The following is a 23,071-nucleotide window of genomic DNA, read 5'->3' on the forward strand; positions in this document are numbered from 1 at the left end:
TGCTGCTCCAGGTTCAGGATGACCGACACGGCCTGGTGCAGGACGAGCAGTTTGGTCTGGGGCTTCTCGCTGCTCAGGTGCAGCTGGCACATGCGCCCCAGCTCCTTAAAAGCCTCATTGATGTCTCGGACCCGCAGCCGCTCCCGAGCGTTATTGGCCACCCGGCGCTCCTTCTCCCGCTCAGCCTTCTGCTCTGGGGGGAGAAGGTCGTCCTCGTCCTCGTCCGGGCTATGGGGGGGGCCCGGGGGCCAGAGGGAGACAGTGAGGCGGGGGGCAGGCGGGGGGCCCGCCGACGGCCCCGCGGAGCGGCCTGCGTGTGCGTGTGCGTGTGCGTGTGCGTGCGTCCCGACAGGCGGGCCGGGCCGGGGGCTGAGGAGGGGCGGGCACCTGGTCCGAGCGCGGGGGGGCTTCAGCTCCTTCTTCTCCTCCTCGGAGTTGTCGGCCACGGAAGTGTTCTCCTCGTCCTCCTTCTCCTCCCGTTTGATCTCACCAGCACCCGAGACAGCCCCGGCGCGCCCGAGTCCTGCAACAGGCCTGGGCTTAGCGTCTGGGCACGTCCAGGGCCACCTGACCAACCCCTTCTGCCCCTCGTGGGAGGCAGTGAGGTCTCTGGGGAAAGCCAGGCCTCCATGTGCAAAAAACCCCAAAAAACAAACCAAAAAACCCCAACGATAAAACAGAAAACACACCTAGAATCAGGTCCCTACCTCACACCAGTCACCAGCTCCAGACTAAGACCTGACAACCTTCAGAAGAAAATGCACTGAAATCCTGCTGTGACTCAGTATCTCCTAAAATACTAAACGAGCTGTTCTTGAAAGAAGAAACAAATTGATAAACTGGACTGTATCCTAATTGAGAATTTCTGATTGCCAGGATACCACCAAGAGATAAGAAGATATGCCACAGGATAGAAAATAAGTGTCCTTGGGGCGCCCGGGTGGCTCAGTCCTTAAGCGTCTGCCTTAGGCTCAGGTCGTGATCCTGGGGTCCTGGGATCGAGCCCCGCATCGGGCTCCCTGCTCCGCGGGAAGCCTGCTTCTCCCTCTCCCACTCCCCCTGCTTGTGTTCCCTCCCTCGCTGTGTCTCTCTCTGTCAAATAAATCAATAAAATATTAAAAAAAAAAAAAAGATATCCAGTCATGTCATTTAACAAAACTCTTGTAGCTGACATAAAATAGGGCCCTGCAGCGCACAATTAGAAAATCCATGTTCTGGAGTGCCTGAGTGGCTCAGTCCTTAAGCGTCTGCCTTCGGCTCGGGTCAGGGTCCCGGGGTCCTGGGATGGAGCCCCGCATCGGGCTCCCTACTCAGCAGGAAGCCTGCTTCTCCCTCTCCCACTCCCCCTGCTTGTGTTCCCTCTCTCGCTGTGTCTCTGTCAGATAAATAAAATGTTTAAAAAAAAAAGAAAATACATGTCCTGTATAAAGCAGTGAGGGCTTGGTCTCCATAATTTGTAAAGAACTCCTACAAATCAACAAGAAAAGGATCAGGAGCTCAACAGGAAAACAGGGAGCTTTGGGAGCTTTCCCAAATGGGCAATTCAGACACAAGGAAGCGGATATGGCCGCGTGGAAATCCGCTTCACTGCATCAATAAACTGAGGAAATGCAAATCGGGATCCAGCAAGTCACGAAGGTGGCCAAACAACAGGGCCCTACAACGTGAAGTAGCGCCTGTGGGAGGAAGTTGGCATGGCCAGTTTGGGACAGTCCGGCATTCTCTGGGGAAGGTGGACACATGCATACCTCCAAACCCCACAACCTGGAATCACACCCGAGAAACTCTTGTGCACACTCTGGAGACACGTTCCAGAACGTTCCAGAAAGCACCTAGTGCAAAAGCAGACAGTTGGAAACAACCTAACGTCCCGCATCAGGGCTAGGGTCCGTCCTCAGCCCCAACATGCCAGCCAGATACCAATTTTACAAAAGCCCAAAACCATGTCATGAAATACAGGGTTTGAAGGCACACAGCAATGCTGAACTCGACACTCGGTGAGAGCAAAACACGCACCGGGAATGGGGCCTGGGCTGAGCAACAGATGAACTAGGAGGGTAGCAGAGGGGAGGGCAGGGGAAGGCAGGGGAGGGGGAGAAGCTGGGGTAAGAGATTCAGCTCCGGGAACCCCCGTCCCACAGCACGGACATCAGGGCGTCCTGGGCACTGCTGAGAGGTCAGGTCGCACCCCAGCCCCACCCACCCAGTGCCAGGAGGCCCCCCCCACCCCGAGTCGTGACGACTGTACGTATCCCAGAGAGACCCCCGGCATAAAGTGGCAAAAATCAAGAAACACAGAGCATCGCTCGCTGTCAAACTCAAGTGGGTTTTGAGGGGTGTGGGGAGGCTGGGATGGGGAGGGCCCCTGGGCAGGACAAGAGAACCTGCCCTAATGTGGGGTGCGTGGGGGGTTCCTGGGGGCTTGGGACACCAGGCAGTGGCCAGGCAGAAAGTCCCTGCACCCTCTCCAGCCGTGGTTGCCCCCACGGTGGCGCCCCTGGGACTGGTGACCACGAGACCCTCACTGGCCCATCACCACCTCCTCCCTCCAGCCTCGTGCAAAGTGCTGTCACCTCCTTGGTCTTTTCCAGGAAAATTCATAGCCCACCAGCCACCAGCCACCAGCCTGACCCCATGCTGCTCCAGCGGGTCCTCACCTCAGGAGCCCGACACAGCTCCTGACACGTCAAGAGCCCCCCATCCAAGCGGCACGATGCTCAGGCTGGGGCTCTGTCCACTCGCTCTGCCTGGTGACTCTGCCCACGGACCTGGCTCTGAGCTCCACCAAGTGCCCAGGATGCCTGGACGGCACCCTCCCTGAACTCCAGACCCGAACCCCACCACCACCTCCACATCTGCAAAGCCTGTGGGATCTCTGCCTTCAGAACCCAGAACTCGCCCCCCACCCCACCCTTCCTGGACCAGCACAGTCCCCTCCACCCGCGGCTTCCGGTGCCACACATGGTCCGGTCGCCCCAGTCTCCCTGCTGCCGCCAGAGGGCGCCCTGTGGGCACAGAGTCCGGCAGGTCCCTGCTCTGGGGGCAGCCCTCCAGGGCTCCCAGGTCCCTCAGGGTCAAAGCCCAAGCCCTCCCCCATCCACAGGACCCTGCAGGACTTGCCCTGTCACCTCCCTGACCCCACCTCCCTCTCCTACCACCCAACACAGGGCTCCTCACTACTTCTCCAGCACACCAGGCTCGGTCCTGCCCCAGGGCCTCTCCACACGCACCACCCCGGGGGTCTGTCTGCCTCTGTTCCTCCCCAACTCTGCCCAGACGGCACAATCTTGCCCTGCCATCATCTTTAAAACCACAAGGACCCCTGCACCCCTCCCCACTTTCCCCTAGCCCCGTTCCTGCTGCATTTAGCCCACTGTGGGTCACCCCCCAGGGATGGGGCTTTTTGTTTAATTCCCAGTTTACCGCCAGGGGCCTACACAAGACCCAAGCACAGAGCCAGTGCTCAACACGCGACGGCCGGCTGAGCAGCATGAACTAAGCCGCTGACCACGGGACGAGTGAGGGGCCCTACCGCCCTGCAGGAAGCCTCCCAGTGCTCCGGATGAGCCCTAGGTCACCGCTCTCCAGAGGAGGTCGTTTAGGGGCACACCACGCACCAGCCGGGCTCTGCGCAGGGGATCGGGGCACAGGTGGCCCCGAGCTGTTGGCCGCCCCTCCCCGGGCCCCAACGCTGAGGCTTACCACTGTAGGAGTCCGGCGGCCGGGCAAGGTCAGGGAGGCTGCTGGGCTGGCTGGGGAGGGCCACGTGGTTGTGCATGAGGCTGCCGCCGCCCACAAGGCTGTCTTCCGAGTGGCCGCCTCCCACCTGCGGACAGCGGAGTGGCCTCGTCAGGGCTGCGCCGCCCTGGTCCCCTGCCCCGCCCACCCTCCAGCGGCACTCACCAGGCCAGAGTGTCGCCCCCCCAGTGGCATGACGGGGCCGGCAAAGCCGGAGGCCAGAGCTCCGTGGCCAGGCAGCAGCCCGTGCACGTCCGCTGCAGTGCCCACCGCGTGGCTGCGCAGCACGTGGATGGCCTCGTCCAGGTGGTCCTCCATCTTGTTCTGCTGCGGGGCGGAGGGGGGAGGCGGTCAAGGGCCTGGGCCTCTGGGACCCCGCACAGCCCCGCGGGGCTGCACACACTTGCGTCCTCGCTGGCCAACACCACGGTGACAGCTCCGGACCTTGTGCCCGACAAATGAACCATCAAAGGGCCTGCCCTGTAAACTCCACCAGTCACGGGGGCCTCATGGCTCTTAGGGGCCACGGTTTCCAAGTTCTGTAAACTGGCCACAGCAGACACGCTGAGCCACTCTCCCGGGCCACCTCCCCCACCCCAGGGTCCCCGTGAGTCTCGTACCCACGTGTACCGTGCCCCCCACCCCGGGCGCTCCCATGAGGGGCACGCCCTCCCCGGCCCGGCCACACGCACCCACGAGGGACAGCCCCCAACCAGCCCCGGAAGGCTGGGGCAGGAAGCTCACCAGGCTGTGGAGACCCCCATCATAGCTAGGCGATAAGGCACCAGGGGCTCCTGGTCGGGGCCACTGCGACGTCCCTGGAAGGGGTAGGTGTCGCGTCAACAGGGGCACCTGAGGCTGGGTGTCCGAGCAGCCGGACTCAGAGACAGAGGGAGAGGCTGGGTGGGGAGTGGGCCAGGGGCCTGAGATGCCTGAGCTGGCCACACGGGGGCCCCCACGCCCACAGGGCCGACGGAAACTCAGCCCTGGCCAGGCCAGCCAGGCGGTTACTGGGAACCCACCCAGTAGACAGGTTCCCGGCTCCAAAATCCAGGCCCCACTTCCTACGGGGAAGGCAGCCCAGCGGCACACGGGGTAGGTGCCCCAGGGGCCAGCCTGCCGTACCAGCAGCTGGAGCCAGGGCTGGGCAGAGGTTCACCCCGGGGGCCCTGCACGGGCCAGGGCGAGGTGAGCGTCCCTGAGGACTCCCGCTGCAGAGGTGAGGCCCTGTGGGGTGTCTAATAAAACCTCACCACGAGCTGACCCCCAGGTAGGTCTTCTTGGGGACAGGAGGACCTGGCCTCCTTGGCAGAGCCAAACCCAGGGCATGCAATTGGTACCTATCACATAGCGGGTGGACAAACGCTGTCCACATTGGGGAGTCCGGGCCTGTTACTCTGGCTCTTGGACCCTCTGCCCTGCCCTGCGAGATCCCACCTGCCCCTCACTGTTCACACAAACATGGACTGCCCTGGAGACCACCTCCTCCAGAGAGCCTTCCCTGGATGCCCATGGGAACATAAGCCCTGAGGCAGAGGTCCCTCCAGCTCTCCACCCACTGAGGGCTGCACGCGCCAGATGTACCCCCCCCACCCCTCCCCAGCAACACCCCCAGACCTGCTAGGCCCTGTGGGGAGCCCACGGGGGTCGAGGGGCTGGAGGAGAAGTTATTGCTTGAGTGATCCGGGGAGTAGATCTGCAAAAGGGATGAGAAGAGACACGGGGCCACCAGTCAGGGACCAGCCTCGGGGGCTCACCAGCCCAGCCACCCCTCCCGCACCGTGTCCCACGCCTCACCGAGGCCAATGCCTTCCCAAGGGCGTCCCCAGAGCTGCCGGCAGTTGTCCCGCGGGAGCCTGGAGGGTGGAGAGAGGTGAAGCCCAACCTCAGGGAAGGGGCATCCCCCGCACCCGGGAGCTCCCGTATGTGCTTGGCTGCCGAGCATGGACGCCCCCACCCAGCACCGGGCAGCCCCTGATTTTGGTTAACGGCCTGAAATCCTGTCCGCTGCCACCACAGAGGCTCTAGGGACAGGCAGGTAGGTAGCAGGACCCGCGTGAGCCATTTTCCCTGGAGCCTCAGTTTCCCCAGATGTAAACCGGGAAGCCATTCTTCGAAGGGCCATTTCCAAACATCACAGATGTGGCCCAAGGAGCCTGAGCTCCTGTGCGGGGCAAGCCCAGGAGAAGAAGGACGTGAGTGACGAGGGCCTGGCTCCTGCACCCAGCCAGGCTTCAAGCTCGGAAGGGCCCCATCTGGAAGCGGGGTGAAGAGGGCCAGTACCCATGAGACCGTCGGCCCCGCTGACGGGGGGCGTGTGGCTGGAGACCCCACCATAGGCGGCCGTGGGGGCGGAGGAGAAGGTGGACACTGCCGGGAGCCCGCCGTTCACCTCTGTCCCGTGCAGCTGGTAGCCCTGTGGATGGGGATGGGGTCAGGGGGATCCGTCGGGGGCGCTGCCCCCACGCCCGCCCCCGCCCCCGCCCATCACGCGGGCCTACCATGCGCTCATGCTGGTGCAGGCTGCCAAACCCGCCGCCGCCGCCAGTCCCCACGGAGCTGCCACCACCGGGCGGGAGGGGCAGGGGCGACGAGCCCCCACCCAGCATGGGCCCAAAGCCTGCCTGGCCCGAGGTACTCCAGAGCTCGGCCGAAGGGTGCAGGCTGCCATCTGTGGAGGGGCAGATGGTGAGGGCGGGTTGCCGAGGGACCTGGAGCCCCAACCGTCTCAGGTGAGCCCCCACACACCTGCCATGTAGAACGGGGGGGGATAGGCGCTGCTGGGGGTCTTGGCAGATGGATATGCGGTGGTGTCCCTGCCATAGTCCTCACCTGAGCTGGACGGGTACACCTGCAGATGGACAGATGCGGTCAGGCAGGAGGGCTCAAGTGAGATGGGAAGGTCCCCGTCCCCAGGCTTGCCCTCCACCCACCACCCCATCGCTCTGTGCCGCTCTCAGCCTTCCCCTGGCCCAGCACTCAAGGCTCGAGTGGCATCCTTTCTCCTGGTCCTTCTCCACCCTCCACCTCCCTGTCCCGCCTCCCGCCCCCAGTTCCAGCCTCTGGTGCCAGAGACCTTTGCAGACTGGACCCCCTACCAAGAATGCTTTCCCCCTCCTTCATCCAGCCAACCCTTCATGACCCGTCAGAGCCCATCTGCGATGCCCCCAGCCCTTCCTCCTTCCTCGTTCCCTGTCCTGGAAGCCCCCAAGGCCCCAGCCCTGATCACAGAAGACGTGCGGGCTGCAGAGGCAGGGCCCTGGGGTAACAGCCCGCCCTCAAGGTGGCAGGAAGTTCTAGGATCATGGCAACTTTGATCGGCTGGCGCTCCCTGGAGCTGAGGCCGGGCCGGCAGGAAAGTGCCAGGATCAGCTGGCAATGCCCTGGCACAGACCAGAAGCGGGGGCGTGGCCGTGGCTCAGTCAGGCTCCGGGGTGCTCAGCTCTGATGTTCCAGGGGACCGGGGTGGGGACTCAGATGGGGAAGCAGGGGGTCGATGACCTCCCACACCAGATCTTCAAAGAGCCTGACCCGCACCTCCCAGCCGTAGAGCAGTGCCAGCCCTGACCCGGACCCTGGGGCCAGCGCAGGAGGCCAGGCGGAGAGGGCGGCGGCTGAGCCAGGGACCCCAGCAAATCGCCGGAGCGTGGCTTGGTGAGCCCCGCCCAGCCCAGCGCCATCTGCTGGGCCTGGCACCCTGTGAACCCGGACCCCAGGGCCCCCTCACCCCGTTCCCAAGGTGCCTTGGCCACAAAGAACATCGGGCTCTCCTACAGGAGGCATCTGAGCCAGAGCCCGTGGGGACCGGCTGCGTCAGAGTGACAGCCTCAGGGCAGAAGTGCCCCCTCCCCCCGTCACACACTGTGTAACCCCACGGAGAGGGCCCCCGAGCCTGGGCACTTGGCTTGTGGGACCCCACTCCATCCCACAACTCACTGAGGACGGGAGACCCGGTGGCACCTTCCGGACCTTCTTGGGCTGCGTGTCTGTGAGGAGCAAGACGAGTGAGCGAGCCGGGTCAGCCTGGCTCCCACCCTAGCCAGCCAGGGATGCGGGGAGAGGCGGTGGCGGAGAGAGCCCCCCGAGCTTTCCCGGTAGCGAAACGTCTGAAATGCGGTCCCAGGCCCATCTGTACAGGTCTGGGGGTGTGTGCGACTGGGGTGGGGTCCGCAGCGGGGCGTCCCTCCCCACGCTCCCAGTCACGCCTCCCCGCCCTGGGTCCTGTGCTTGGCAGTCCCCCTCCTCGCTCAACTCAGGGACCCTAAATCTCGACCCGCCGGGCTTCTGTAGCCACTCAGACGCGCGGCAAACAGGGACAGCCCGAGTCGCCAACACACGTGACCCAGCGGAGGTGGGCCGTGCAACGCCCGCCTCCGGTTCTGGAGACCAGAGTCCTCGTGGACTCTCGAGCGCCCTGGTTCCCGCAATTCTGCGTTCGGTGGCTAACGCTGCCATTTAAAACGCCCCCGCGCAGAGTCAGCGGTGCCAGCTGGTGCTCCCGAGTGTGACAAGGCCGTGACGGTCCAGTGGGGCAAAGCTATGTCAGGTGGAAGTCACCGCGCGGGAGCGCCGACAGCAGGCACCGAGCGAGGCGCGTCCGGCCCGCCTGTCGGCAGGGACGCCGCAGCCAGGGGCTCATGTGACCCCGACCTAGTGCTCCCGCCCGGCGCCGGGGGGAGCAGCGACCCTGCAGGACGTGGCACCGAGGAGGGCATCTGCTCCTTTCTCGGCGAACCACCCGCCCCCTGGCAGCCTGCGCTCCGGCTGTCCACCCCTGCCCCGGGCCCCCCACTCACCCAGTCCGCTCTCCGCGGCTCTCCGCCGAGGGTGGCCAGGGTAGGAGTAATACTGGGAGCCGCCCTTGGCGCCTGAAGGGGACAGTGGCCCGGGGCTGCCGAGGGCCAGCTCGCTGGGCAGGAAGCCAGCCTGGGGGACGAGAGGGGGAGATGGTCAGGAGGCCGAGGCTCGCACCCAGCCCAGCCCTGGCTCCCGGGCCAGTTCTGCCAGCAAAGACGCTGGCACGAAGGCGGGGGCTGTTCAGACCCTCATGAGGGGCGACAGGGACCCTCAGCGGGAGCTCCCTGCCTGCCCCGCTCAGGACGTCCCTCTGATCTAAGATGCGACTGGCCCCAAGCCACACGGTTCTTTTCCTGAATAAAGACTGAAAAGCAAAACTGCTGCCAACAACCCTGCAGCCCCCACTTCAAGGAGGCTCAACATGCAAAACCCGCGTCTAGGTGTCAAAGAAACCTGCCAGGCTGACTCCATGCGTGCTCTTGTTTTTGTTTTTTTTAAGATAAATGGTTTAATTCTGCATATTTTAATTTGAAACAGGCTTTCTTCCCTCAAAAGCAGAAACAACTGGAGTTCAAGCTAGTTCTGCAGCTCAAGTGAGTGGCAGCCCCATGCCTCAGCTTGCCGATCTGTAAAATGGGTATGGGCGTTGTGGAGACAGAGGGGACGCCCCAGGGGCTCTACTGTGGGTATGACACAGCGTGCGAACAGGTGGCACCTTCTGGGATGAGGCCTAGCTGCACTGAGGAGTCACAGGCAGGGGACCACGGTGGCTGGCCATTGTCCACCTGCCCCCACCCCCCACATCAGCCTCTCGGCTGGGTCAGCTGTGCTGGGCACCTGTGGGGTGGGCTGCCTAGGAGGCCAGGGGACCCTAGGGCCAGCCTGGGGGTAGTGGGGGCAGGGCCTTCGAGCTACCAGGCTGGCCTCCGTGTCCCCATCTGCCACTCGGGGGTGGGCACGTGTCTCTCAGACCCCTCCAGCTGTGCATGGCAACCCCCAGCCTGGACCCCAGGTCTGGGAGCCATGGGGCGGGGGGTGTGGCCTCCCCAGCATTCCCCTTGCCCCGTCCACACCCAGCCGGTCTGGCCCAGGGCACGGTCCTGCTGCAGGTGACCAGCACTTGGCTCAGCCAAGGAACCCTCTGCAGATCAGACGACAACCCCGGGGGAAAGGTGGTGGGGCAGACAAGTGACTGCAGCCCCCCAGCTATCCAGGATCAGCAGACCCAGGGCCCTGGCCTCAGACGCGGATCTCACCTGACTCAAGCCGCCAACACCTGCATCTCTCCCGAAGCCGGCGTACGTGCTCCGCTCGCTGCCCTTGCCTGGAGGAGAAAAGACTCGCTAGGAGCTGACCCCGGGGGTGGCATGTCCCAATAGGCAGACCCAGCACCAGGCACATGCCTGCACACAGTGGGCATGTCCTCTGTGCACAACACCCAGAGAACTTCGGTGGGACGCTGGTCTCCCCGTCAGCCTGGGGGACGAGCAGGGGTCGGGACAGACACTGTCCCAAGATGACCTTCAGAGGATTCAGCACACCACGGGCGCCCCCATTGCCCTCCCCTTCCTCCATTCACAGTCGTGAGGCATCAGCTCCCGGGGGCTAGGTTCCAGGGACAGGCTGGGGGTCCTGTGCACCTGTGAGGTTCAGCACCCAGCCAGCCGTTAGCTCATCGACGAGCACGTGACGTCCCCGGGTGAGAAGCGGCCCTTCCCCCATGTGGGCAGGCAAGACCTGGCGCTGTGGGGACAGAGGCTGCCCAGCAGGACCAGTGCAGACGGATGCCTGGATCTAGCCTCCCCTGAAGCAGAGTCCCTGGCTCAATCAGGCTTCAGCCGGGTGCTGGTGTCCACTGAGGGTGAACCGTTACCAGCCTTGATGTGAAAAGAGAATTCAGATGCTCGGACAATTAACTGGAATTACTCTCAAGCTAGAGAAAAAATCTCCCAGTTTCTTTAGCATAAAATTACAATTTTGGCCAAACTCTTGGAGCAGGTGCTGCTGAGGGTTGGGGGGGCAGGGCTCCACAGGCTGTGCCCACAGTCCTGCCCCCATGGCCCCTCAGGGCAGGCGATGCTGGGCCCGTGGAAGGATCAGCAAACCAGGCCCGGAGGCCAGAGGCGGGGGGTAGGGTGTGGGGGGGCTGCCCCGGTCCAGGGAGTAAACGTGGTGGGGGTGGGGAAGGGGGTGTGGAGCCTGCGCTTCCTTCCTCCCGGGGTCAGCATGTGAAGCAAGGCTTGCCCGCCCAGCCACAGCTCTGGGCTTGGCCCAGGAAGGTGGCTTCCCCTCCCAGACTCTCAGCTCCCCCTGCAAGAATGAGGTGTTGGGGTTTAGGCCCTGCATACAGCAAGCACCAAATAGGGGCTTCCTGAGACGCAGGATGAGGATGGCAAGGAGAGGAAATGGAGGTTCTGTGAGGGGACCCTGTGAGCACAGAGAAGGTGCCTAAATCCATGCCCCGGGCCTGCACGTCAGGTGGGATGAGAGCTGGGGAGCCAGACCAGGCCGGGGGCCACAGCATGAAGCCCTGCGAGGCCTGCACTGTGTCCACCTCCCCGCCAGCTCGCCAGGCGGGCCTGGGTGCCACGTGGTGGGCCTGGGACCCAGCTGGGCTCTGGGCCCTGCTGACCAGGCCTGGCCGTGGGAAACTGCCCACATCAGGAAGACGCGGGAGGAAGGAACCAGCAGAAGTAACCGGAGTCCCTGCAGGTGCACAGGCCACCCCAGGCCACACGCGGGGCTGGCCTTTACCCTCCTGGTCTGGGAGATGGGCTCCCAAGCGGTCTCTGGACGCTGCCCTTCCCCCCTCCCTTCCCGGGCGCCATGCTTGCCTGTCCAGCTCCCACCGTGCACCCAGTCCCGGGGACCCTCACAGCCACCCATTCATGCGGGCCCTCATGGTCCCAGAGGCTGAGCCTCCGCCAGCTCCCATAAGCCAGGGAGCCCTGCACAGGTCCCTTCGTGCTCAGCCTCAGTGGGCCCGTCTGCAGGTGGGGGAGGCTGCGGGGCCCCGGGAGCTGGGCAAGGCCTCATGACCCGCCACACGGAAAGTGCTGTGAGGGTCCCAGTCCTCCAGTCGGGACACCGAGGCTCCAGAAGGGACAGTCCTCACCTGGGTCCCAGTGGGAGGCACTAAGCCCAGACCTGCCCGAATCCTGACTTTCTCGGCCGGCCTCAGAAGGGCCCAGCCCAGCTCTGACCACCTCCTTGAGTTGCCGGGACTCCAGAGGCTGCTCTCCCATGGGCAGCAGGCCACAGCCACCCACACCCTCTGCTCTGGGAGAATCCGCCGAAGCACAGCTGCCCTGAGCACACTGGCCGCACCCGGAGGATCACAGGGGAGCATGAGGGGAGGGGACGGTGCCGCGCGGACACTCACCTCCAAGCCCCGGGCCCAGGAATGTGGATGAAGAGAGACTGCCGTGGGGCTCACTGAAGTGCGTGCCGTCACCATAGGTCTGTGGAGGCAGATGGCTATGAGGGGTGCTGGGGAGATGAGCTCCAGGAGGCAGGCGTGCCCGTAAGTGCCCGAGTCAGGGCCTGAATCCATGTCCCTGGGCCCATGGCCCCAGGAGACCAGCTTGGCCTCTGACTTCCCCCCGTGAGCCTCAGTTTCCCATACACTCCCCAACCCAGAGAAGGGAAACCCTGGTCTCGGGCCTCACAGAGACTCCTTACCCGGCTGGGGTCAAAGGAGGAGCTGTTCTGGTCGCTGGTGCCCCAGGAGCCCGAGCTGGGCCGGTCCTCCAGACCTGCAGGGCAACAGAACAGAGAGTTAGGGTCACCCTCACCGCCACCCTGCTCTGAAGCCCGCTGTGGCTTCCACCAGTTCAGGGAGAAGCCCTCCTTCAACTCAAGCCGCTTTTCCGGGCCCTTCCTGACCCAGCCTGGCCCCGGAGCCTGTCTGGCCTTACCCAACCCTCGCTCTGCCCATATTTAAACTGCCAAGGGGGTGCCCGGCCGGCTCAGTTGGTGGACATACAACTCTTGACCTCAGGATTGAAAGTTTAAGCCCCACGCTGGCTATAGATGTTACTTAAACAATAAAACCTTTTTTTTTTTTCTCAGAGATTTTACTTATTTATTCACAAGAAACAGAGAGGCAGAGGAAGAAACAGGCTCCCCGTGGAGCAGGGAGCCCGATGCGGGACTCGATCCCAGGACCCTGAGATCATGACCTGAGCTGAAGGCAGACGCCCAACTGACTGAGCCACCCAGGTGCCCAAAAAATAAAATCTTAAAAAACAAGACAAACAACTGCCATTAGTAGGAAGCACTCCAGACACCCGTAAGGCCCGCAGTTCAAAAAACAATTCTACCACTTGCCTCTGCCAGCAAACTCCTACCCATCCACCAAAGCCCCAGCCATGATGCCCACCCTGGGCAGAGCCCTCACTCTCAGAGCCTCCTCCCCCCCCATCTAGTTTCTCCCTCCGGTCCAGCCCTGACCACAAGGGACTGGGGCATCTGAATCAGGCTCAGTCCCTCCTAACCCTGCAAGAAAGGTTCACGAGGGCACCGCGAAAGCTCTGATCTCGGGGAAGTGGGAGTCTCTCCCTTCCCATCACTGACAGATCGGGAGACGAAGCCACTCCTTTGTTGAAATAACAGCACGGCTACCACTGGCCCAGGCTGGCAGCCCCTTCGGGTTGAATGGAGCCCCACTTATGAGAGGCCCACGGCATAGTGGGGGTTAACCAGCGTGACAGAGGATCTGGGTCTGGAGCGGAGGGGCAGGGCAGGGCGGGACCCTTATCTCCCCCCGAACACTCCCAGGCACCACCCAGGACTACCCCCCCCCCCCCAAGGAGGCACACAGCCTTCCTGGGCCAGGGCTCTGACCCCATCCACCAGAGGCAGCAAGACCACGAGGCCTGACAAACACACGTAGGACAGGCCCTGAGCCCCCGGTCTGGCCCCAGTACCCCTCCGTCGTCAGTTTCCCTCCTCTGGAAACAGGAGGATGAACACACCCCACTCCGCAGGACCCAAGTCAGGCTGGGGAGAGGTGGGCTGGAGGGACCTGTGCCCAGCCCCGCCGTGTGGGCCAGGCACAACCTCCCCCCAGCTGCCCTGTGACCCCACACAGCTGGACTTTGGGGAGACGGCAAGAACCCCAGCAAGAATCCTTCAGCCAGCCCACCTCCCCTCCCCCCGCTCATCTTTATCAGAAACTTCTTTCAAATTTCATCCTATTGCAATGCCTTTGTGTTAATCATCCCCCCAAACTGGTGTTTAATTGCTGCCTTATTTGCATAATTATGCATATTAATCCTTCAACCTAATGAATATGCATACACCACATTCAGATTTTATTTTCTAATCAAAAATTTCCACCGTAATTGCAGTGGGGGGCTGCCTTAGCCAGGGGTGGAGGGGCCGCACCCACAGGGGCTCCCGCCATTAGCCACCAGGTTTGGGGGATCCACACCGGGGAAGAGAGTGGCCGGTGAGGCAGGGGCGACCTTGGGCAAAGTACCAGCAGCCCAAGCCTCAGTTTCCCTCTACACCCACTTGCCTGCTACCCCTCTCCTTCTGGAGCAGCCCCCACCCCTGCAGCCACCCACAACATGCCCCTGGAGGTGCCAGGACCCCACCACGGTGAGCAGGGAGGCCACGTCCCAAGACCACGACAGACCACGTCTGAGGACAACTCCAACTGGGCACATGCAGCCCAGCCCCTGTGGAGCTGGCAGCATGAAGGGTACCCCGGGGCCCAGGGCCTCGCACCCACAGGGACCCCACAAGCTCCTGGCAGAGGCAACCAGGTCTGGCTCTGCCCTTCCTGGAGAAAGCCCTCACCGGCCCCCGGCCTCCCCTCTCCTAGAAATGTCAAAACTAGGGACAGCCCCTCCCCCACCACTCCACTAACAGTTATTAACCCCCCCATTAATCCTACATTTTAATAACCATTATGAATATTCATAACATTCCCGATCCACGTTCTAATAGCCTAAAGCCCTGCTGTCAGAACGTAATCTTTTCACGCCTTCCTTCTTTAAGGCTGGAGGTTCCGAGCCCACGCGGCGGGAGGCTGCCCCAGGCAGAAGCGGGCCCGGGACAGGGAAGAGGGCAGAAGGAGCTCTGCCGGGCCCACAGGTTGGAGCTCCAGTACCAGCTGGAGCTGGGGGGAAGAAAGCCACCCACCTGCCCAGGTGGCCATGGGGATGGAGGCCTGGGCTGCAGAGTGGGCGGCACCACTGGCCCTCAGCGAGACCTGGTGCCCGCCGAGCCCCCTCCCCCGTGGCCCTGGGGGCTGGGCTCGGAAAGGCCCCCAGCGGAGACTGGCCCCTGTCGCGTGCTGGACTGCCCTGGGCCTGGGTTGGCAAACTGCAGCCCAGATACCAAGCCAGCCCCCCATCACCACCCCCACGCCTCCTGCTTTCTAAATCGAGTGTTATTGACGTGTGACCACACCCATTTGTTCCTGCAGAGACAGAACAGAGTCGTCGCTGGCCCTTTGTGCAGAAGCTCAGCCAACCCCAGTAGGGAGGAAGATTCCCGAAGCCGGTTACTCTGTGGGAAGAAGCCCCACCGACAGACGTGGGTACCAGGGCTGGGGTTATGGTGTGGGGCAGGCAAAACCCAGGTGGTCCCGAGCCCGGCTCTGTGAGTGCTCCCTCACCCAGGTGCCCAGGCTAGACCCCCAGAGCTGTCCGCGATCCCTCCCTCCCCCTCCCTCCCTCCCGCTGCCCGCAGGTCAGAGCCTGCCTTCCCTGTCCCCTCGGCCACATCCCTGGGTCGTCCTGCAGCAGCGCTCCCCCCCCCCCGCACCCTGCCATCCGGGGTCTCCTGCCCACCTCCAGGCCCAGGGAGCTTGATGGAGCTTTCTGAAGCAAAACCTGGCTCTGCCCCACCAGCAGCCGCCGCAGCTCCCCGCGGCCCTCAGGGCAGAGACCAGATCCCTCTCCACCACCCTCCTTCCCCCAGCTCATCCCTCACCAGCCCCAACCCATGAGCGGACCCCCACCTACACGCCCGCCCAAGTTCTGCCCTGCCGGTCCCCACACCCGCAGGTTCTTCACCCTCCTTCAGGGAAGTCGCCTGGCCATCCCCTCCGAGCCTGGGGTCCTCTGTGTATTCCCAGCATTGCCCACGCAGGGCTGGCCCCCTGCAAACAGCCTCAGCAACGTCCATGCCTCACTCCGTGGCTGCACCAGCCACTAATGAACCTGCGTCCGAGAGCACTTGCACAGCATCCGCCCCGTCTGCCTGCCCTATCCTGGCCTCGGATGGCTGCTCATCACCAACGTGGCCAGCATGATGGCTGGAAGGAACCTGCGTGACTTTTAATAAACGTAAACTCAGATGACTATATGTGGCTCGTGGCTGCAGTGATGGACAGTGCGGCCCCAGAACCCAACGACTGAAACAGTAACAGCAGCAAAACCACACTCAGGTGACGGTGACGGCATCTAAAACAAACAATGTCTAAGAACTACCTGGAAGCGCTCACAGAATTGTTCTTCCTGCAATTTATCAGGCGGCGACGACACTAAGCCAGTCAGCTCTCCCTCTCACAATGAAATCCCCCCAAACTGCGGGGCTCATCGGGGAGCCCCGCCTAGATGCGGCCCCGGGGGCTCGCGGAGGAGCGAGATCCACACCAGTTTGGATTTCCTCGGTTGGGGCTGTGGGCTCCCACAGGGGAGGCCTCTCTTCCTGAGATTTTGGGGGTTAACTTTTTTTTTTTAAGATTTATTTATTCGAGGGGAAAAGAAGAGAGAGAGAATATGGAGCAGACTCCACGGAACCTGACATGGGGCTCGATCCCACGACCCTGAGATCATGACCTGAGCCCAAACCAAGAGTCAGACGCTCAACGGACTGAGCCACCCAGGTGCCCCGGGCGGTCAACTTTTAAATTCCTGTATCATTTCAAAACTGGGGGGGGGGGGACCTGAGAGGGGCATGCAGGCCTGAACCCAGGCTCACTCAGCCTCCATATTCCCACCCCTCTGCTTTATCCTCTGCCTTCTGTTCACACCCAAGAACGCTTCCTTTTCTGGTCTGCATAACTTCAAATTTAGTAAGTTCCCAGGGTTGGCCAGGGCCAGAACAGCCCCCTCCCCACCCTGTTCTGAAAAGGATCAGAAGTGGGTTAGAGAATGTCGCCGGTAGGATGTGAGACCAGCAGCACGCAAGCTAGATGCAGGTGACGGACAGGCCCGGAGCCCTCGCTACATCCGCCCAAGTGTGGGGGCAGGAAAGCAGGGGTCCCCGCATGACCTGAGCGCAAGCAGACTGGAGACAGAAGAGGAAGTGAGTAGAGGCCACACCCCACCCTTTCTAAGAGCAAGAGAACCCCCAAACCTGGGACTTTGCTCCTACGCAACAACCCTGGGGCTTCCCTGGTGGCAGAGCCAGCCTCGTGTAAGGTGGGTCCCACAAACACGTGGTAATTCAGAGAAACGGGGCCCACCCAGCTACAGAAGCTGCCCCCCCCCCGCAAATTTCAGGAAGACCCTCGTCCTGCTTCAGGCTCAAGGGGACCCGTGTGGTAGCTGAGTGTGGGGATGGGAGAACCTGCCCCCCAATATGAGCTCAGAAGCCAACCTGGGGTCTCTCTGCAAGAACAGACAGAAGACAGAAACACACGTGGGACGCCAAAGATGAACCGGGATTCCGGACTTAGGATTTATCCCAGCAAAAGACCATCTGAGGCAGCAACCACCAAGCACCCTCAAGGTATTAAGGAGCCTGGGGGCTTCTGAAGTAGAAGAGATTTCAGACAGAAAAGGCGAGAAAGCAGGAAGAAACAAGCAGAGCGGCAACCCCACAGATCCACAGGAGACTTTGAAGGGCAGCAACCATGTGGGAAGGGCGCTCCGGGCCACCCCACGTGGTGGAGACGGACAGCGCTCCGCGACGACCGGGACAACGCACAGCGAGACCCAGCCTGAAACCACACCCTGCATGTAGCTGACAGCGCTCGTCTGAGCTGCGGACCCGTACAGCCCTCCGGCAACCTGAGAAAAACGAACGAAAACGCAAAGAAGGGGATGAGGGAGGCGCACACACGTGCACCTGACGTCCAGGATGGACGAGGGTGCACGGCTCAGCTCGGCTGGAGCGCGAGGAGGGAGGCGGGTGGGCCAGGAGACCTCCCAAAGGCCGTGCTGTGGGGAGCACCGCCCACGCCGGCTTGCTGGAGGGTCGCTGAGACCACCACGCGGAGACCGGGAGAGCACTCGGGTCGGCGAGCGGCGCCCACCGGATCCTTGCAGCAGCCGTGGGGAGAGGTGAGGTCACCTGCTCAGGGCCCCTCAGTAACCACTGGGCCCAGATTCTCACGAAGAGAAACCATGTTTTCTACGAGGGGCGACCACTTAATGCCAGTCAGCAGGGTGGCGGAGAGGCTCATCCCTGTGCTTCCCTGCAGGAAAGGGATGTCTGGTTTCCCCCGGGGCTGGAAAAGCCAGGAACGGGAGGCTCCCACACGTCATTCAATCATTCAAACCACGAAGTCAGCAGCCAGCCTCCCGCACTCTGTGAGCCTGGCAGCGGCAGAACACAGCTCCGGCCGAGCTTGGGAGGCTACGCACCAGCCGCCGGGCAGACGCACCATGCGACACAGCGAGGAACAGCTGGAAGGCCCGCATCCAAGTCCCAGCCCGAGGGGCGAGCCTTCACCGAGGACGGGCTGGACCGAGAGAGACAACCCCACCGACCTGAGCCCCGGGAGCCCCAGAACCCATGTCCTCCCGCCATGCACGAGCCCTGGGGGGCACACGCAGAGACCCACAGACATGCCCGCGGAGAAAGGGGCGCTGCTCTTGGTTCCTGACACGGAACACACTAAAATGGGAATACGGTCGTGCAGCAGACACAGACCCCACGGCCCCACGCCCCGCTGCACCTCAAGGACACGTGCGCGGCGGCAGAGCGGGCCCTGCCGTGGCGAGGGCGGGAGGCTCTGGGTCTTCCCAACGGGGCCAGGGCTCCAGCCGCACCCGGACTCTGTACCGGGGACCTCGATATGAGACGGGGGACAGACGCTCGCCCCCAGCCTGGAAATCAGAACTCTCCAAAGGAACTTGACTCAACAGGAACGTTTTTTAAAAGAAAGTATCAAATATCTCTAAAAAATAACAGAAGTCCGTGTAACTATGGCCACCGGACCCCGGAGAATGCAACCCCAACAGAAAAGTGTGACCAGCGACACCAGGCCCCAAATGGGAGGTCGATGAGCGCGCCGGCCTGCAGTCCGAAGTCAAACACAAGCCAACCAGCCACAGGTCTGAGAGAAGTCGGGGAGAGAAGAGCAGTGCAACGGAGAACGTCAGTTTGACAGTGACACCTGTTCCTCGGAAGAAAAATCAGTAAGAGATCAGAGGCAGCTGAATCAAGGACAAAGAGCTGAAAGAAAACGCCACTAGACTCCGAACCGAGGCGTGGACTCTGTGTCCTGACGAACAGGGACAGGCGCGACTCTGGAAGCTGCTGAAGGCCACGCCAGCCACGTTACCCTGTGTCCCAAGTGAGGGTTTTCCCCTCAGACAACCCCGGAGCTGACAAGAGGCACCAACAAAATCTCAACAGGAATCACTGCAGGAAAAAGGGGCTCGAATGCAAACAGGGAGGTGGGCCGGTTCCCCCAGCACCAGGGATGGGTCTCACTCAGAGTATCGCTGACAGAAGCCCCTGCCCGCGCAACTAAGGACCGTGGGCAAAGCGCTGGGCCGGAGCGGACCAATCTGCCTGGCGGCTGACGCGGGGCACAGACCGCACCTGGGGACAGTATCAGGACGTGAAGAAGGAAAGTCAAGACCACGCTCACTGTGGACGTCACGTGGGACCAGAGGAAAGCGCCCCAAGTGTGATAAACACACACCTACGGGAGGATGGACCTCCAGGCGACCACCCGCATCAGGCCCAGTCCTGCTGACGAGCCCGACAAGCCCAGGAGCACATGCCTGCGTTTCTAGAAACGCCGGCCACTGCAAAAAGGCACACAGGGTCTGCACTGGGATGCGGCAGGTGAGGGGCCTGAGGATTGCTGGACTGGTCAGCCAGAAAACCAAACCAAGAGAAGAGCACCAACAGGCACGTCAGGAGGCAAGCAGGACAAACAAGGTCCCCAAACCATGGCATGGAAACTTCTAGAATACCTAGACCACCCTCACCGGAGAAGGCGGGACAGAACAAAACAGAACCGTAGAAGAGCCAAGTGTCCCATACGTCAGTTTCTGAAGTTTCTCCTCAAAGCTGTACAGGTCGAGAGAGAGAAGCCAAACAGACGGGGGGAAAACCGGGTTCTGACCTCAGGAAACTGCGGTGTAGACGGATGGTTCCTTCCCAAAGTCAGCTATGAAGTCGATGCTCTAACACATCCCAATAGGGCTTCCCTTCGGGGCAGGGCCGTGGTGTGAGCCTCCCCAAGATCAGGACACAGAACCGCGTCGTCTCAATGTGTGTGGGGGGGCCCTGAAAAAGCACAGTGGGGGCAAGACCGGGACACACTGCAAAGCGCTGGCAACTACCACCAGGGGCACTGAGGCAGGAAGAGACGGAAAGATGAGACGACACAGAAGTTCACAGCCACCTGGCACCCAAGGAAGTGCCCTCCAAACCGACGCCAAGGCGCATCCCGGGCGCGACTCCCAGGCACAACTCCGGTTCCCTAGCGCGGACACACTCCTTCCCGGAGCTACCTGTCCGGGCACGCACGATCCTCCCCCAAGCACAGCTCCACGCACAGCTCGGCCCGCACACCTCTCGGCTCCAACGGTCTCGGTCCCCTCCGCTGGGCTGCGTTAATGCTTTAACCCAAGAGGTGCATCAACAGAATGCTGACGTTTCCAGATAGTCAGGCTTTTTATTTCGTTCTACTCTTTGCTCTTTCCTAGTTTTACTGCACTTTTCTCATGGGACACAGCTCATACTTGAGTCTTTTTCTTCTCTTACGTTAGAAGTTTTCACTGCGACCAGCATGCAGTCCGTTTTCATAAAGGGGGTGTGGCCTCTCACGGACACGTGCTTCTACGGGGGACAGGCACCCCCCAGAATCACCCGGAAGCTGTTACAGGCCCCCTCCCAGCCTTTCCAACAGAGCTCAGGTCAGTCTCACGGGTGAGCCCAACGTGTGCACTAGGCTGGGAACGGCTGTCAGCCCGTGACCACTTCACGGTCAAGATTCTCTACCTCCTGCTTCTTTCTCGTGGCTCTGCTCGGCCCAGGACCACCAACCTACGCTCCTCTGCCCTCCTGCATCTTTTCCCATACCCTCCTCACTCCTCAGCCTGATGCAGCAAGAAGCAAGGGCTTTCGAGACCCCCACATCTGCACTGCGGAATGAACGGTGTCATCTGATGCCTAAGGATTTCTCAGAAATGGCACCAAGACTAGAACGCCATGAATGGAAAAATCTGACAACATACAAATTTAATCTGTAAAACACTGAGACCAATTAAAAAATATTGTTAACAAATTACAAAGTTAGGAAATAAACTGCAACATAGCTCACAAAAGACTAACATCCTTCCTATGCAAAGAATTCTTCCAAGTCAATAAGAGCAGTAGAGCATAGGGATAAAGAACACCACAGGAAAGCAGCACCAGGGAGTTACTTGGGACGGTTACTAAACTCACCATAAGTGCAACGAGAACGATAATCTTGCTTATTTCACCAACCCGTGGGGACTAAGGACTCAAATGATCCAGGCTTGGTGCCTGGAATACAGCGCTCAACAAATACTGAAGTAAATCGTGGTTGATAAGCATTAGTGCTGCCATTGTTAAAAGCTCATTGGGCAGCAAAGAAAAACTACCGATACAGCTTACACAGCCAACAACCTGGACAGGTGTCCAGGGAATTCCGCTCAGTGAGAAAAGCCAGTCTCAGAAGGTTACACAGTCTCACGTGGTTCCACGTACTCCTGACACTCTCAACATGACAAAGCCAGAGCTGGAGAATGGTCTGTGGCCGCCAGGGGTGACGGGAGTCGGGTGGGTATGACTACGAGGTAGCGGGCAGCGACAACAGCTCTGCGTCTGGACTGTGGCAGTGGGCTGATGGCGCTCCACGCAGCCTAGAAGTGTGCAGACACTCGCCCACCCCCGCACTCACACTGATCACGCCTGGGTGGTACCAAGGTCCGCTCCCAGGCTACAGTCCTGCAGTTCTAACTGCCCGTCTGTCTATAATGATTCCAAAGAAACTGATCAACTCCAAAGAGGGGCGGGGGGCGGGGGCTCAAGACAGTAATGGAAAACTCATCAAAAAAGAACTCGTGGCCGATGAGCTTCTGAAAAGGTGACCACGCATCACGAGTGTCATCAATGCCCCCTGGAACAGCATATTCCTTGTCACCCATGAAGTGGGAGGGCAAGTTTGAAGACCTGTGCTGGAGAAGGGGCCGGGCCGGAGGGGCACGCTCGTGGGCAGTCCACCTCCACGGGACCCCTGCCCCGGCCGGTGCTGGCGCGGTCTTCGACAGTCCCCGAGTGTAGGAGTGTCACCCTAAGCACGTGTTACGTTCACAATTCTGCTAATGAGAAAGCTGCCCAGAAACGATAAACAGGTGTCCTTTGCCCCGTCCGTACGCTCTTCCTGGTGTCCGGGGCGGCCTCGGACCCTGCGGTTTCCAGCAGATGATGCGCTGTCACGCGGCTCTGTGCCCCATGGTCTCCCAAGAGAGAGGGGATGGGGATGCGTTCTCCTCTTGAGGGTTCTCCGATCCAGATACGAACCAGAAGACCTCCCCTCCCCCTCAAGTGGTTCACGTCCCTCTGCCACCACTTCTCAAGCAGCCCTTCCATGCACTGACCTTCAGAGCCGCCGCCCACTTGCTAACAGAACGGACCCAAGGGCACAGGCTGACTTAGGTGATGTGAAGGTCCACCAGACCAGGATGCACGAGGCGGACCGGCCCCGAGGTGGCGCGAGACTGGCGGGACCCACGAGCATCTGGGAGCCCCTGGCAAGCACGCACGACCAGCTGAAGGAGGGTGAGCTGCCTCGCTCTGACGGGGGCGGACCTTCCCCGGGCCCACCTGCCAACAGACCAGCAACCTGCCCCCTTCCCGGTGTCTCCAGCCCCACCAGGAAGAAGATGGAGAAGTGAGCTCAGAGCAGGGAGAACCCTGGGGTTCTGGCCAAGCCCAGGTCCTGAGGCTCCCAGGTCTGAAGGCAGGGCCAGGAGGGCTGCACCGAGACATGCCCACACCTCCAGTTTACAAAGCACTCACACCCCCGGACTCACTGAATCACCTGGCCGCTGGCACACGCCCTTTTACAAATGAAGAAACTGAGGATCACGGTCACGCCACCTGATGCAGGCGGCACAGAGTCTCGTGCCTGGAGTGGCAGCGAGGACGGGCCCTTTTGCTCCGGTCTTAGGGTTCCCGGTCCCACGTCCCCAGCCACACCAGGCTCAAGCTGGTGGTTAATGGCTTGAACTGAACTGGGTGAGAGGCCCCTGGCTGCATACCCAGGACGGGGGTCTCCCAGGCTGGAACAACCACACCCTGTCCCCATCCGAAGTGGTCAGGGCAGGGCCAGAAGTGGGCCGCTTGGAGGGGCACCTCCCCT

General features: G+C 61.6%; 1 protein-coding gene and 1 long non-coding RNA gene across 8 annotated transcripts in view; both read right to left on the reverse strand.

Moving 5' to 3' along the window:
• LOC115945090 (uncharacterized) overlaps positions 1-23,071 on the reverse strand; it is a 97,721-nt gene that overhangs the window by 31,650 nt on the left and 43,000 nt on the right. The gene's annotated exons all lie outside the window — the stretch shown is intronic.
• TCF3 (transcription factor 3) overlaps positions 1-23,071 on the reverse strand; it is a 31,043-nt gene that overhangs the window by 2,911 nt on the left and 5,061 nt on the right. For 3 of the 7 annotated variants that reach the window (XM_031042096.2, XM_006745943.3, XM_081826678.1), the window contains exons 3-16: positions 12,217-12,290; positions 11,918-11,996; positions 9,792-9,859; positions 8,535-8,664; positions 7,675-7,724; positions 6,487-6,589; positions 6,240-6,409; positions 6,022-6,154; positions 5,536-5,594; positions 5,356-5,434; positions 4,483-4,556; positions 3,904-4,065; positions 3,703-3,826; positions 388-523 (exon numbers count right to left, since the gene is read on the reverse strand). In XM_031042096.2, coding sequence (XP_030897956.1) covers positions 388-523; positions 3,703-3,826; positions 3,904-4,065; positions 4,483-4,556; positions 5,356-5,434; positions 5,536-5,594; positions 6,022-6,154; positions 6,240-6,409; positions 6,487-6,589; positions 7,675-7,724; positions 8,535-8,664; positions 9,792-9,859; positions 11,918-11,996; positions 12,217-12,290 — 1,441 coding nt within the window. Of the gene's footprint in view, position 1; positions 229-387; positions 524-3,702; positions 3,827-3,903; positions 4,066-4,482; positions 4,557-5,355; positions 5,435-5,535; positions 5,595-6,021; positions 6,155-6,239; positions 6,410-6,486; positions 6,590-7,674; positions 7,725-8,534; positions 8,665-9,791; positions 9,860-11,917; positions 11,997-12,216; positions 12,291-23,071 lie in introns of those variants that run through there. The other 4 variants (XR_014147078.1, XM_081826450.1, XM_081826381.1 and 1 more) reach the window with 4 other exon arrangements.

The sequence above is a fragment of the Leptonychotes weddellii genome, chromosome 1 (genome assembly GCF_054177405.1).
Source record: "Leptonychotes weddellii isolate Sample4059 chromosome 1, ASM5417740v2, whole genome shotgun sequence".
Classification (NCBI taxonomy): domain Eukaryota; kingdom Metazoa; phylum Chordata; class Mammalia; order Carnivora; family Phocidae; genus Leptonychotes; species Leptonychotes weddellii.